Source organism: Lycium barbarum, chromosome 10 (genome assembly GCF_019175385.1).
Source record: "Lycium barbarum isolate Lr01 chromosome 10, ASM1917538v2, whole genome shotgun sequence".
In the NCBI taxonomy this organism is placed as follows: domain Eukaryota; kingdom Viridiplantae; phylum Streptophyta; class Magnoliopsida; order Solanales; family Solanaceae; genus Lycium; species Lycium barbarum.
The window spans coordinates 6894156-6910545 of NC_083346.1; the positions used below are offsets into that span (position 1 = coordinate 6894156).

The following is a 16390-nucleotide window of genomic DNA, read 5'->3' on the forward strand; positions in this document are numbered from 1 at the left end:
AATACGTGTGTACAGGAGAATAGAATAAATATTTAGTACTATGACATATGTCCACATGAGATTTATTAATTCTTAAAGAGCGTGAAAAGTTAAAAGTGCACGGAGAATTAAAATTAAACTGCATATGTCTATATATGGGAAGAGAATAAATATTCAGCAAGAACGTGAAAAGTCAAAAGTGAACAAGTAAAAGTGCACGGAGAAAATAAATGTGTCGGAGAATTAAAATTGAAGTGTATATGTCTATACATGAGAAGGGAAAATATTGAGTATTATGACATATGTTCACGTGGGGTAAAAAAGCAGTTGATTAAAGTGTACAAATTATATAGCTTTTGGTACAAGCATTCATTGAGTGTACAATTTGTAAAACATTGAGTACAAGTAGGTATTGCTGCGTTGGTCCTCCTTAGCTACTTATATATCACAGAAGATTCTGAGAAAAAAAGTTAATATTGCCTAATCCTGATTTGTTTACTAATTTTGAAATAAGTTATATCAAGATTAAAAATAATACCAAAATTAAGAATAATATAGATATAAGTTATAATTGCCAGATGATGGAATAATAGAATTTTCATAATTTCATTTTTTTATCATAAATAAATAATCGCTAATAAGAATTTAGTACACAGGGATTAATTATCTTTGAATAAAATAACGAAAATGACAAAAAAAAAAAAAAAACCACCTCAGACCCCCTGTCTACCGAATAAGATGAAATGTATTTTTATAAATAAATAATTTCTTTTTAAAATTATTATTTTTAATATTAAAAATAATTTCGAGATAATTAATCCCACTTTATTAAATCCCAATCTATATATATAATAAAGCTAGGCATAAGAGAGGTGATGTGGCATGCCTCTAAAGCCAAGAATGACATTTATCTTTTTTCTCAAATTTTTTATATTTTCTTAATTTTCCTATTTATATGATTTATTAAAAAAATCTAAAAAATATTCCTTAATTACATTCTCCTAATTACCCATCTCTTTTTCAGTTTAGAAGCCCAAAAGTCATTATCATTAATTTAGTGATTTAGTGATCATTTATTATGCACTAAAACAACACAAACGTAGAAATATGCATGGCTCTAAGAATCTCCTCCTCTTGCCCCAACCTTTCGTCTTGCAGGTGGTAATTATGCACTTCATTGCACCCTATAATTGATATTTATGTCGATGAAATAAGCCTTTGTGATAAATGATATTCAATATTTTCAAGATGTGAGAAATGGTAACGCCTAGCACATTTATAATGCCTGTTAACTCTCCTAAGAAGCACTCTAGCTTCCCTTTAAATTCGTGCTCACATAATCAAACTTTTATGTTGCCTAGCCGTTCGTTTTTCTCTTCTTTAGGTTCCTTCTTTACACGAGTTATTTTCCCTTTTTTTTTTTTCTTAGTTCTAGCATCTACTCAAATTTTGTTCATCTTCCTTTCTTTTAATAGTTTACGGTTAAAAGCTTGAGAATGCAAACAAAATGTGAAATTAGTATATTTAAAGTTCTTCTGTAACTCGGGTAGTCTGGGTTATTCACTTGATTGATATATAGCGAATATATTGCTTCCTTTTTTTTATGGTTTAGAGACGTGTTCCTTAAGAGTCGAATACTATTTAGAACTCATGTCTCTTCCATTCACATGTTCTCTTTTACGTACTCTCTGCTACGGTTAAGTGTCTTTATGGCTAATAATAATTTGTTTTTCTCCCAATCGCTTTTCAGGTATTTTTAATTTCTTTTGTTGTAATAGTCCTTCCATATATGATTTTGCACAGGCTTATTTTGTAAATGTGATAGGATGTGATATTTGATGTTTTCTCTAATACTACGAACACAAAAACTTTCTTAGCCTATTGTATTCTCATATTTTTTTTTAATAGATTTTGCACATGTTTGTTTTATAAACTGAATAGTATGTGACATTTGATAGTTTCTCTAATACTACAAACGCTAAAGCTTCCTTAGCCCTAATTCCCTTTTGCTTTTTTAAAGGGTTGATTTCTTCTTTATTATGACTAATTTGTTTAAATTTCCTTTTCTATATTTATTTGACAATTGATTTTGTATAGGTTGTGTAAGTTCTAATGTTATTTGATATTTGATGCTTTCTCTTTGTGCTGTGGATTGTGCCGTTTAGACACATATTAAAGAATAACTAAAACAAATGTGATGTTATGGAAAAATTTAATTATTCATATATATACTTCAACAATTTAATTAAATAATTGGAGCAATATAATTTAAAACAATTAGTCTTAACAAATTATATTAGTCTACTTATTACATATAGTATGAGTTTCAAACATTTATGCCTCCTCTGTTCTCATAATTTCACATAGCTTCTCTATAATCAATTAATCAGAGAGTTTGCAAGACAATTTCGTCGTACTCTCTTATTTTCATTTGTTTTCTTTGTCTATTAATTTTCATCTATCATGTATTTTTTCTGTAAGTTTTATTTGAAAGAAATACAATTTTCCTTAATCTTAATAAAGCATAAGTGTCACAATTCGTAGTACTATGAATAAGGCTTTAGAGGAAGAAGAAAAAAGCAGGAACTGCTTATTCTCTCTGTTTCATTTTTGTTGGTACTATTTTACTTTTAGTCCATTCTATTATTACTGAAAAACTTTTATAATCATATAAATATTACATTTTAAGATCACAAGCATCAAAAGTCTTATAGACACACAAATAGTATAGTATATTTAAGATCACAAATTTTAAAAAGATTCGTTTCTTTTAAAACTTTGTATTGAGTCAAACAAATTGAAATGGAGAAAGTACCATTTTTTCTCCTTCTCATTATTCTTTTTATTTCCTTTTTTCCTTATTCAGGTTCATACTTACTGATTTAAATGCGTTTTCATATTTAACGTGTAATTTTTATCAAATAAACTATATATAGGAAATTAAAGAATCATGAAAAAAATGATAGAATTCTAAAAAGATGTTCTATATAGAATTCTAAAAAGATGTTCTATTAGTAAAGATTGAGTTAAATATTTATGACTTTAATATTCAACTTTCGTTCTGCACCGCGCAAAGCGCGGAATCTTACACTAGTATAATAACTAATCTTCAAACAAATGACCCCTAAAAACATAAAAATGTAAGTTTGGTTTTTCCGGCGAAATGCAATTTAATCGAAAACCTTGTTTTCCGTTACGGTTACTATGGCGGCAAAAGCACAAAGAAAGCTCCGTCATCGGCAAGAACTCACCGGCAAATAAGGTCGGAAACTTACTGGTCTTAGCTTCGATTACAAAAGCATTAATAGAGCCAGGTGGAACACGTAACCTAGATGATTCAATTCCTTTATCGGAAAACCTAGTCCTTCAAATTCTCCGTCGCAACAATTTGGACGCTGCTACCAAATTGGACTTCTTCAAATGGTGTTCTCTCAGGTCCTATTTCAAATACTTTTGAGAGTCGTTTGGTTATGCTGGGATTAGTTATCCTGATATTGTCTCTTATTGATTATTTGGTCTGTTGTATTAAAAATAACATGTTAGAGGGTGTTGTTTTGACCAGGCACGGAGGCTTTTTAATCTTGGGTCATAAATTAAAGATGTGTATAATGTACTAAAATGTCTTTTAAATCTGAGGATCTTTGAATTGTCAACTTACTAAATATAGAATGAAGGACGAAAAAGGAAAGTAAGACACTTCAATTGGGACCGACAGAGTAGAATAATGTGTGAGGGACCTCATGGGTACTTTTGTCATTTTCATTGTTTTATCCGGCGATAACTAATCCTGGTACTATTATTCTACCATTTGTCCGGTACTATTTATAATCTTGGTATAAGTTATCCCGGGAGGATAAAGCAATACTAATTTGTTATCCCAGGGCTATTTATGCTTGTCCAGCATACCAAATGACCCGTTAAGGTTTAGGAATAAATGATCACTTTTTTCATGCATTAAGGACTATTTCGATTATGTGGTAGTGCATATGAAGGACTAGATTAATCATTTTTTTTCCCATACATTAAGGACTATTTCAATTAGGTGGTATATGTGAAACACTAAAATAGTTCAACCCTTGGTGTTCTCTCAGGTCCAATTTCAAACACTCAGCTGAAACTTATTCTCAGATATTCAGATCCATTTGCTATAGTCATAATCACCGCGACGATATTTTTCTACTGCTAAACTCCATGAAGGATGACGAAGTGTTGCTTAATTCGTCCACATTTAAATTACTACTCGATTCGTTTACTCGAACCGGTAATTTCGATTGCGCCCTAGAGATTTTGGAATTTGTGGAGAGAGATTTGGATAATTCTAGCTGTTTAAGTCCTGATGTGTATAATTCTGTACTTATTGCTCTTGTACAAAAAGATCAAGTTAATTTAGCTTTGTCAATTTTCCTTAAACTGCTGGAAACTAATGATGAGAATAGCATTGGGATTAGTAGTGCTGTTGCGTGTAATGAGTTGCTTGTTGGTCTTAAGAGGGCTAATATGAGAGCTGAATTTAAACTAGTTTTTGATAAGCTTAGGGGAAAGGGTGTATTTCCGTTGGATAGATGGGGATATAACATATGCATTCACACGTTCGGATGTTGGGGCGATTTGTCTAGTTCTTTGAGTCTTTTTAAAGAAATGAAGGAAAGGGAAGGTTGGTTTAGTCCCGACTTGTGCACTTATAATAGCTTGATTCATGTGCTTTGCTTGCTCGGGAAGGTTAAGGATGCTTTTGTTGTGTGGGAGGAATTAAAGGGATCTTCAGGGTTGGAACCTGATGCTTATACTTACCGAATTGTTATACAAGGTTGCTCTAAGGCTTACCTGATAAACGATGCGATAAAAGTGTTCAGTGAGATGCAGTACAATGGCATACGTCCGGATACCATTGTTTATAACTCCCTCTTAGATGGATTGCTCAAGGCAAGAAAGTTGACAGATGCATGCAATTTATTCCAGAAAATGATTGAAGATGATGGTGTCCGAGCCAGTTGTTGGACCTATAATATTCTTATTGATGGATTGTTCAAGAATGGCAGGGCTTTGGCTGCTTATACCCTATTTTGTGATTTGAAGAAGAAAAGTAATAATTTTGTGGATGGGGTTACTTATAGCATTGTCATTTTGCATCTTTGTCGGGAAGGTAGGCTTGACGAAGCACTGAAGTTGGTGGAAGAGATGGAAGCTAGAGGGTTTACGGTTGATTTGGTTACCATAACTTCTCTTTTGATTGCAATCTACAGGGAGGGACATTGGGATTATACAGAGAGGCTTATGAAGCACATTAGGGATAGCAATTTAGTTCCAATTATTATCAGGTGGAAAGACAGCATGGAGGCAACAATGAAAGCTCCACAGAGCAGAGAAAAGGATTTTACACCCATTTTCCCATCCAACGGGAACTTTGGTGATATTCTAAGCCTAGAAAATTTAACAGACGCTGAGACTGATACTGCCTTTGGAGCAGAGGATGCTGAGATGGACTCTCAGGAAAGTGATCTGTGGTCATCATCGCCATATATGGACATGCTGGCTAATAAAGTTAGCTCCCAAAGTAATGCTAAAAGGACATTCTCTCTTACCGGAGGAAAAAGAGTAGACACTAAAGGTGCAAATTCTTTTGATATTGACATGGTGAATACCTTCTTGTCGATATTTTTGGCCAAAGGAAAATTGAGCATGGCTTGTAAATTATTTGAAATTTTCACCGACATGGGCGCTGACCCTGTTAGTTACACTTACAATTCTATGATGAGTTCATTCGTCAAGAAGGGATATTTCAATGAGGCATGGGGAATTTTACAGGAAATGGGTGAGAAGGTTTGCCCTTCTGATGTAGCAACGTACAATGTCATAATCCAAGGCTTGGGAAAGATGGGAAGGGCTGATCTTGCTGGTGCCGTACTGGACAAACTGATGAAGCAGGGGGGTTACCTTGACATTGTAATGTATAACACCTTGATTAATGCCCTCGGTAAGGCTGGCAGAATTGAGGAAGTAAACAAGCTTTTCCAGCAGATGAAAGATAGTGGAATAAATCCAGATGTTGTCACTTACAATACATTAATCGAAGTTCATACCAAGGCAGGTCAGCTTAAGCAATCTTACAAGTTTTTAAGGATGATGTTGGAAGCAGGGTGTGCCCCGAACCATGTCACTGACACAACTTTGGACTTTCTGGAGAAAGAGATTGAAAAGCTGAGATACGAGAAGGCATCCATAAAACGCCCAAAAGTAGATAACCCTTTATGAGAAGGAGCTTTAAACTTCAGAGGAGTGAGTCCAGCCGTCCAGGTATGATGTCTTCCATAAAATAGTGCAATTCAGCATTTGCATGTTATTCAACATTGTTTAAAGAGTTGTTTAAAGAGTTTACACTGGGCAATCTTTTAAGAAAAAGTAGTGGGAAATTCATATGGCTGGTATTCTGAATACAGTGTTTTTTTTTCTCTCTTAATGAATGTAAAAGCGGATAGATTTTCAACAAACAACAAGATCTGGTTTGATTTTCTTTTAATGCACAGACTGGAGATTCGAAGTTTGAATCACTGTTTGCCAATGATCTTGTTATTTTATGTTTTATCTATGGCTTTGTACAGGCACACATGTTTCTGATACATCACGGCCACTTTTGAAGAAGTTGAGTATTTAAATGCTCATTGGTAGCGCATTCTGACCTTCTAACACTAGAGTATATATTTCTAAGTTGAATACAAATTATGTCAGAGATATAATTCTCATTTTGCTGGATTAGTTAGATAGACTTGCATAACCTATGGTTTATATTCAAGAAACTGAAAATATCATTGTTCTCTAATGGATGAGCTCTGCCTGATATTGTCCATATTCTGCATTTCAAAATTTATGCCTCTTACGTTCTTTAAGCTCTATGTCTTGACATTTTCATTTGAACAAATTCTTGTGTTTTAGGAGGCTCAAGAAGACGTTGAATTCATAGAACTTGGAGTGTCTAGAATTCATAGCAAAAGTTAATTCAGAGGGTTGTCCAAAACCATTAAATTGAAGCCACAAAGAAGCAGAAGAACATCATCTGAAGAAACTTGCTGATGGCACAGAACTGAGCTCTCACAGTGGCTGTTTCTCATCTTCGTTGGATGGCTTTGAAACGGAAGTGTATGTTTGGTGCTCATGGACAATGAGCTGCTGACTGGCTAAGTTTGAGATGTCACAACATAATAGAAAACTACGTCTGTTGGCAGCAAATACGTGTGGATTGACCCTCATATGGAGTATTATATACTACAAAGAATAAGAAGGTCAAGACACCTAGCTGTCAATAAGTGGGATGAAAATCATAGGAGGCCAGGGTTCAATTCCTAACGGTGGCAACTAACGCTAAGTGACTTTGTTTTGAGAAGCGCTAATTAATTGACTATTTTTCTGAAGTAGTTAGTGACTTCTGCATATATGCCGGTGATCAAAGTTATATGGTTACTGTGTTGGTGGGACTTGTGGGGAGAACATTGGTACTCTCATGCAGAAGTAGGTATGGCTCTTCTCGAAGAGATAAGGCATTCAATGAAGATGTGAAATTGAAGAAGGTCAAAGCAAAGGCGAAGCAGATGTGCATATATCAAAGCGCGAGGAAGTGGAAGTACAAAATTATGGAGGTATATATCAGCTGGTTGATCGCCGCCTGATATGAACAATTGGTTGAATGTTTTAATTTGTTGTACCATACAACGCATGTATTGAATTGCGTCCTATTTCTACCATAGTTTTCCTGAGAGTTGGATTATATTATTCATTCTTTTCAATTGAGCTACTTGCGGTTTTCCTGAGAGTTGGATTATATTATTCATTCTTTTCAATTGAGCTACTTGCGGTTTTCCTGAGAGTTGGATTATATTATTCATTCTTTTCAATTGAGCTACTTGTGCTTTATGATAGAACATTTCCTATTCTAGTTCTTGAGTATGCCATTTCCCTTGCCATTTTTAGCTGTAATGCAACCTCCGAGGGTCCCCTCACCCCTCTTGTTTGTAGTGGCAGATTTAGGTGAAGGAAGACATGCATGTAGGGATCTTGTAGCTCAGTTGGTTGACTATCTAACTTTCACCTTGTTGGTGAAGGTTCGAGTCTCCACGTTGTAATCCCCTTCCCTAACCCCTATGTAATAGAATTAAAAAAAAAAAATTTAAGGTGAAGGAAGACATTTTATTTTTTTTTATTTTTCACCCGGTGTCCGGTACCCGCATTAAGGCCTGACTAAATCGGATTCGCGCCGGGAAGTCCCGCGCCAGGGGGCAAAGCTCTCCCTAACAAGGGCGACTCCGTACCAGGGGAGCTCGAACCCGAGACATTTGGTTAAGGATGAAGAGTACTTGCCACTCCACTACAATCCTTGCTGGTGAAGGAAGACATTTTCATCCCTTCAAGAAAATACATTTTTCGATTGGCAGGTTAAAAACATTTCTAGCAAAAATATTTTTCACCTATTGGCAGGTTGAAACATTTCTAGGAAAAATATTTTTCTATTTAAGCAAAACATTTTTCATGGAAGTAATTTTCGTCCTCCCGATCACGCTGTTAAACTAGACTGCTTTGTCATCTTTGTTAGAGATTTAAATGAAACCACTTGGTCAACTTCACTGATTCTAGAAGGGTTTTGATGCGTTTAACTCGAGTATTTTCCAAATTGGCATGCCCCTAAAGGAGATTGGTCAATCTAAAAATAGCATAGAATCAAAAGTCAAGTAACAAAAGAACCAAACTCCTCTAATTCTCTAGCGATTACCTCTACTTTTGTTTTTTGTGTGTGTGTGTGAAAAGTGAAATGGCAATGGTGGAAGAATTAGGCTAATCGCCATTGGATTGAAAGATTATTCTAAATCCTACCCAAAAGCTACTATTATAGTGATATAAAACAGATTGTTATTACGGGGACTTATGGTTCTCAGCTGACAGTTTTAGGTTTTAAGGGTTGTTTGATACGAAGGAAAATGTTTTTTTTAAAAAATAAGCAGGTTTGTTATTTATTTTCTGGTGTTTGATAATTAGTAAATAGAAAATATTATTGTGAAACTGTATATATTAGATCCAAGCATGATCAATCAGCATGGAATGACAATTAATTATGGAATTTGTTTTCACTGTTTTTTCCACCATAAAAAATATTTTCTTATTTTTAATTTAAAAAATTCCACCAAAAAATATTCTTCAAAACATGGGCGAACACAAGCTAAAAGTTTTCTTCCATACAAAACACACACCCCGAAGTATTTCATGTTTCTTCTTTAGTAATATTCAGGGCAAGATGACATTCAATAATGCAACATTAGAACCTGGTTAATTATTTGGGTGTTAACGAGTTATTAGTTATATAATTAAGGGGGTCAAAGAATTATTTTAGATCATGATGTTGAAGATCAAGCTAGTATAGCCTGTTTGGCCAATCTTATTTTTCCCCCAAAAGTACTTATTTTTTCAATAAGTGCTTATTTGAAAAAAAGTGAGGTGTTTGGCCAAGCTTTTGGGAGAAAATAAGTGCTTCTGGGAAATAACAGAAGCAGTTTTTCAGAAGCTAAAAAAACAGCTTTTGCCAAAAAGTACTTTTTTGAAAAGTACTTTTGAGAAAAATACAAATAGAAGCACTTTTTAAAAGTTTGGTCAAACACTAATTGCTGCTCAAAAGTACTTTTTTAATGAATTGGCCAAACACCAATTGTTTTTCGCTAAAAGTGTTTTTTTGAAAAGTACTTTTAAAAAAAAAAAATTAAAATAAACCGATTTTAGAAGTTTGGCCAAACAGGCTATAGGTCGCATTGGCGGGATATGTATCAAACGCAAAACCTTTTCGAATATCAATGATTGTTTTATAGCGTTGCCCATTATTCCAAATAGAAAATTTGAAGCCAAAATAATTGGTTTGATGAGGTATCTCAAGTGAAATAATGATCTTATTACTAAACTTTAATTCTTTTATAAGAGAAATTTATATTCAATTAGTTTTGACTTTCAAATGTCATTTGGAGTTCAATCAACAATATGTGTTCCGACGTCATTATTGTTCTTACTTCTGCAGCTATAGATTTACATTTTTATCACTACTTCGAATATAAAATTCAAAGGGATCAAATCATTGTATTTTTTGGATAATTCAAATTGAAGCAATTGAATAACCGACTCGCTCCCAAGTCTCTTATTTATTAAACTGTCGGTAGGAGAGCAAATCCAAAGAGAAACTATTCGCCAGTTTTGTACATTCAATGTTATTCTACGCTGGGGGCGGATAATAGTTTTGGTCCAAATATTGTATTTGGGCTAAAAAGCTTATATTGTATGTATAAATAATTAATCCAAAATTCAATAAACTGTCTTTTCTAGACTTTAGAATCCGTAAACTCAAAATTCTAACTCAACAGATACAGATGATTACATAGCATTGAACATAATAAATTAAGAAATTAAAGATTTCAGTACTCATTTTTCCAATTATAACAACATACTATCCAAAGGAAGATTCTTTCTTTTATGTACAAAGTTGCTCTAATTGTCAAATGTTATGGCAACGCCGCCATGCAATGTTTGCGCATGGAAAAACAACTCAATGACTTGGCTAACACGTTAACGAAGTGGGGCCTCCACCTCAACTCAGTGAATTTCCCAGTGGGCCCACCCTTATTCTTCTTCTGACCGCTCTTCACAATCGCTGTCGTGTCTCCGCCGTGAACCACCGCCGGCAACCTAGTACAACAACGGCCCTGTCTTTGCTTGATTGCACTTAGCTCCATTTCGGGCTTGAATTTCACAGGCTCGAGCATGGACATTCTTTTTCGAGACCTGGCTGACATGGATGTAAGTCCAGTAACAATCGGGCCTGTGAAGTTCATTGGTGAACTGTGATATCGGGCCGAGTTGGCCCGCTTTTGGCTCATCGGCCCTATAAGGGGCCGGTTAAATGAGTTGGAAAGACGACCCTGTCTTTGTTTAATTGCGCTTAGCTCCATTTCGGGCTTGAACTTCACAGGCCCAAACATGAACATTTTGTTTCGAGACTTCGCTGACATGGATGTAAGTCCAGTAATATTAACACTCGTCAAATTTGGCGAACTATAGAAGCGGGCTGAGTTGGCCCGCTTTTGGTTCATCGGGCCTATAGCGGGCCGGTGAAACGAATTGAAACGAAATAACATGTTCTCATGCAACTGCTCTTCTTGTAATTCCCTCTCGTCGATATCATTATCATGGCTGATGGTTTTTCCGCAGAAAATTATATTTGAAAATGTATTACTATAATTTTCAGAATCAGAAGATTCATTGAAGAACTCGAAAAATTCTTGTGGTGAAGAGGAAACTCTGGGGCTCTCATTTCCCTCTATCATTTGAAGGTCAGCTAAAGAAATTGTTTCTAAATTTTCTATTTCTTCTTCTTCTTCTTCTTCTTCTACTACTCTTTGTTTTTGAGTTTTGTTCTTGTGTTTGAAAAACTTGGTTTCTTTTTTCTCCATAATCAGTAAGCTTTCAAATGAAATAAATATAATATAAAGGATAATATGATGTGGAGAAGTGATGTTACTGCAATAGTAGTATATATACAATCTCAAAAATAGGGTGTCTGGTCATTTTTATCTTAAAGAATGTAACTTAGGTGGAACGGCTTCTAGATAGAAAGAAACACTAGAAGGGAAGAAAATAAGGATTTTTTTTTTCCAGTAGAAAATATAAGGGGTTCACATGCTAGTTACGACAGTAGTAGGGATTGTTTGCAATAATATAATAACGAGATCGTTACGCCTAATTATTAATGTAGGAATTGTTATATGGTCACTACAAGAAAAAATATATTTGGCAACATTTTTTTTTTTTTTGTCATAAATTGATTATTGTTGTAAAAAATACTTTTGGCAACAAAATAAAAAAAATTATTACATAGACTTTCCCAACGGCTGTAATTGCAACAATGTGCAACAATTTTTTTTTTTTGCCAAAAGTATTTTTTGTAACAATAATCAATATTATGGCAATAAAATTAAATTCTTTGACAACAAAAAAGTTCATTTGTCAATAATAAAACTAAGTTATTGCCAAATATTAAATTTTTTATTGTCATTTCTATATTCTCTTGTAGTGGGTGAATACTAACATGATTAATATTATGTGGGAACTTGTTTTAAAAGTATTCTCTTTTTATAATTGTGTTGCTCAGTTTACGCACATCTCGACTAATCTGATGTGGTACTTGCTATCCTCATTAGCACAAGTATCAAGTAACTATGTCCATTAGAGCTGCACTCAGTGTCTCAACTTCGACCGAGTGGTCTTTTTCTCCATCAGAATTTGAATTGTGAAAACTCTGTGGCTCTTAATCCATTTCAGTGATTACTAGGTCACATCCTCGAGTGCAAGAGCATTTTTTCTTTAATGCTTTTTTATTTTTGTCTTGATACTAATTTATATAGTTTCACATTCTATCCTGCATAAACTAATATATATATATATATATATATATATATATATATATATAAATTAAATTCTCCTATGTAACTTATTATGCAGAGATTACTTTTTCTTATATAGCCACCCAAATACTGTACAAAACAAAGCAATATTTTTCATATTTATTTTTTCAATACCTCATCCCCAGTCATCACATGACCTAGAAGGTTGAAACTAGAAACTGAGATAGGGTTACTAGAAGAAGACTGAGGGGAATTAACGAAAGAGGTCAGAAGAGTAATGTGGAGGAAGGCAGCAACGGTGGGAATTGTGGAAATGGATGAAGTACTAAGATTGGCCAATATCGTTGTTGTCTAGAAGATATGCTATTAATTTTAACGTCTAGAAGATGCTTCCTAGAAAAAGCCAAAGTCACTGATCATAATCAATTAATGTTCACAAAAAAAAATGTATATATATATATATTAAGGACAAATTATTTTACCGATAGTTCATAACTAGCTAGTTCCATTTTTTTTTTTTTTTAGTAGTTGATGAACCATATTTAACAGCGTCTTTGATCAATTAATGTTCACTATTAAAAAAAAGTAGGAACTAGCGACGGATATATTCAGTTGTTGCATCGTTGAACAACGGAATAGCTATATATTAATTAAAAAAATTATATTATTTACGAGTTGTTTGAGCAACAGATTCGCGATAAAGTTCATTACTGGTTTCAGTTTTTGTAGTGGTTGATAAATCAATTTTAACAGCAACTAAATGTTAAAGTCCGTCAATAATTAATGAATTAGCAATAAATTATTTAAAAAATGCTAGCTACGAGCAATTTAACATTTAACAATGAATTTCCTAGCGAATTTTAATCTTTTGAATGGTAGATAGAACCAATTTTAACGGCATAATATCAATCAAGGAGCCTCGTGGAACGTGTTCATTAAAGCCGTGGTTTAGGTAACAATAAAATAAAGAGATTAGAGTTGGAGTTTGATTGTCATAATTCTATATTAGTATAAATTAGGTACTGGTTTTTCAATAATAACGCGTATTAAGTAACTAAAAAAACTAAAAATAAAGCAGAACAAAACAAAATTTGCGGTGCTACCTCAATCTACTAATGTTACTAGTCTCTTAGAATGACAATCCGCGCAATTTTTTGTTCTAGACGTGACAAACTATATAATTATATATGTTTAACAATTGCAGAACTTGATATAATCTTTGGAAATTTGTTAATACTGTCTCTATTCCATCTTGACTGCCCATTTCACCAGCTTTTACTTCAAATCATATAACGAAAGAGATTAACCAAAAGAAAGAAAAATGGAGATTAGGGAGTGACTTTGGTAATAGCCCTTTTCGTCAAGCTTCTGAGAAGCAAAAATTAGTCATCTTAGAGAGCTGATGTGTTCGACCAGATTTTAAGGGAAAAAAGTGTTTTTTAAGTAATGGCTTAAGCTGTGGTTTTAGATGTTGAAAAAACTAATTTCTCCGGAAGCCAAGTACAAATCGATGATGTAATATTGATAAAAGTTTTTAACTACACCAGGTGTTTTTGCACTAAGCCAATGAATGTACGTAAAACATATGTTTCACTTAAATTTGTTGATTCTTAAGGTTAATTGTTTAGTTAGGTGTAATTATTCGGCACGATTAAGTATTTATCCAAATTGCTACTCTTTAAAAGTACTTTTTTGAAAAATACTTTCGACAAAACATTCTTTTCAAAATAAAAAGTGTATGTTAGTTTCAGATTTAACATATACAATCGGAGATCTCCATAACAATCATTCCTTATAATGACATTTTAATATAGCTGTCAAGTTTTCTTTGAAACCGATTTTTCATATTATGTTATATTATAGCATTTCGCTATAAAAAAAATAAAAAATAAAAAGAGTCTGAACAGAGTTATCAGAGAGAAATTTCACTAGATATACTAGTAATAGTTTACGTAATATTTTTTATACTATCAATTTAGTTTTACCTGTTATAGCAGATAAATTGTCTTATTTTCATATTATTAGTCACACTTTTGGTGGACGGTTATTTATATATGTTTACTGTTTAGATAACTTAGTAGTTAAATTAAACATTATTTTACATTTTTAATGTATAAAAATTACACTCATTAGTTGGTAAAGCACCTCCACCCACGATTGGTAGATCCAAGGTTCGAGCCACGCTGGAGAAAAAGTTTGGAAACGCTATAGATCCTCCAAAAAAAAAAGGGAGATTAAGAAAAAACAGTTATTACTAGCACACAAGGATGCAAAGCCTTAAGAAGATTGATAATTCTCAGTGCCCTTTTGTTCATTTTAATTTTTAACCAATCGACCCCCAAGAGTTCCTACAAAACCAATCAACCTCTCGTTTCACTTTCGTGATACTAAGAAATGTGTATTAGGAATATTACACTTCAGAACAGGGCATGAAAACAAAGACTATATCTATTGAAATCAGATGCTTGAATTGCAGAAAGAAATCCTACAAGAACATAAACAAGAAGGCAATCAAATTGCAAACAGTAACCCATAAAAACAGCACAAAGCTGCTGATACCACTTGCACGCCAGTGAAAATATTCTCTCTATTTGTTGCGCTTTTTAGCATGTTTTCCTTGGCCCTTCTTGGGTCCCTTTCCACGACATATTTCAATATCTCTAGCTTGTCAAACGTTCTTGCTCTTGAAATCGGGATAAATTAACCTGTTGTATCAGGTAAGTTGCTTTAGTTTCCATATTACAATTCTTACTTTCTATGTATGATATACTTGTTGGCAACTTGAAAGTGTAAAAATCCTGTTACACTACCAGTACCAGCATAAAGAAATTAGGCTGATACATACACAATGGGGTTACACAACTCAAAAAACATACAAGAAAACATCAATTTGGAATGAGAAGAAAAGCCCTAGAATTGCACAGCTCAAGAATTAAAGCCAGCCACATCTCCAGACCCAAATGTGCATACAATTTGAATTGAAAAACATCTGTGCAACCCCTGCAAGCTTTCTTAGTCTAGCTCGTCGCATGAGGTTTGTCTAATGCGGTTCAGTTCTCTTGTGTGGTTTGTGGGCTATTACACTGGAGCGGGGTTTACCCTATGCACTCCCGAAGGGTAGCGTTTTTTTTTTTTTTTTTTTTGTGCAAATAAGCATAGCTATACTTTCTAAAATGTTGCAGCATCACATATATCAATACATAATACCTAAACAGAACAGAAGAAAACTAGAATTCTTCACTATTTTTGGGAATAATACAACGAAATGGCCACAAAGGTGCAGCTAATTTTAGCTCATTCATTCTTTAAACTGCCATTCTCGACGACATATGGGACAATGAGGTTGAGACGTTTGTGAGTTTACCCACTTTAGGATGCAATGAAGATGAAATGCATAGTTACAAGCACCCCAGATTAGTGGGCAATCATTCCCAGGGAGTTTACCATCAGGACAACAACCATCAAATGCCATCCTACATATCCCACAAGTTTCGTCTTGAGCATCCCATGTCCATGAAGAAACAGCATGCCATTGCAATATCTTCACTTTCATTGCCACGTCCCCAATCGACTTCGCATGACATGAAGAACTAGTTCGGATTGGGAGAAGAATTCGGATTCTTCACTTTGAAATCTGAACGCCTAATGTAACACCTGCCTGAAGGGTAGCGGTTGTGGGTTCCATTGTCAACAATAAAAGAAAATGTGCAAGCCACTATAAACAAGGTTTCAGTGAGAACTCTGATGCAATTGTAAATATATCAAACTGATTGACAAAAAACAACAAGTCGGAAGACGAATTTCTTGTTATCACTTTAAAACAAAGTTCACTAATTCAACATCTTTCATAAGAACTTCTACCTTATCCAGAATACCTAAATCAACAAGGTTGAGTTTTTTTTTTTTTTTCCTCTCCCTCTTTTACTTTTCGTAAAGCCGTACAACTTTATAAAATGCTTAGCATCCATTGAAATGGATTAATAATAATG

The 16390-nt window shown here is 33.9% G+C and overlaps 2 protein-coding genes across 2 annotated transcripts; one reads left to right on the plus strand and one right to left on the minus strand.

Moving 5' to 3' along the window:
• Positions 1 to 3047: 3047 nt before the first annotated feature.
• Positions 3048 to 7837, plus strand: LOC132613718 (pentatricopeptide repeat-containing protein At4g01570). Its single transcript, XM_060327913.1, has 3 exons — positions 3048 to 3414; positions 4071 to 6273; positions 6910 to 7837. The coding sequence occupies exons 1-2, from the start codon at positions 3143 to 3145 to the stop codon at positions 6229 to 6231; spliced, it is 2433 nt and encodes an 810-aa protein (XP_060183896.1). The 5' UTR covers positions 3048 to 3142; the 3' UTR covers positions 6232 to 6273; positions 6910 to 7837.
• A 7518-nt stretch (positions 7838 to 15355) lies between these two features.
• Positions 15356 to 16157, minus strand: LOC132615929 (anaphase-promoting complex subunit 11). The gene has a single exon (XM_060330525.1). It carries the CDS (start codon positions 15952 to 15954, stop codon positions 15700 to 15702), a length of 255 nt encoding a protein of 84 aa, XP_060186508.1. The 5' UTR covers positions 15955 to 16157; the 3' UTR covers positions 15356 to 15699.
• Between the last annotated feature and the right edge of the window lie 233 nt (positions 16158 to 16390).

Bases quoted from the DNA above. Each gene is read 5' to 3' on its own strand.
- LOC132615929 (XM_060330525.1), bottom strand. From the start codon at position 15,954: ATGAAAGTGAAGATATTGCAATGGCATGCTGTTTCTTCATGGACATGG.
- LOC132613718 (XM_060327913.1), top strand. From the start codon at position 3,143: ATGCAATTTAATCGAAAACCTTGTTTTCCGTTACGGTTACTATGGCGG. The intron at 3,415-4,070 runs GTCCTATTTCAA...GTGTTCTCTCAG, and splicing joins TTCAAATGGTGTTCTCTCAG to GTCCAATTTCAAACACTCAG.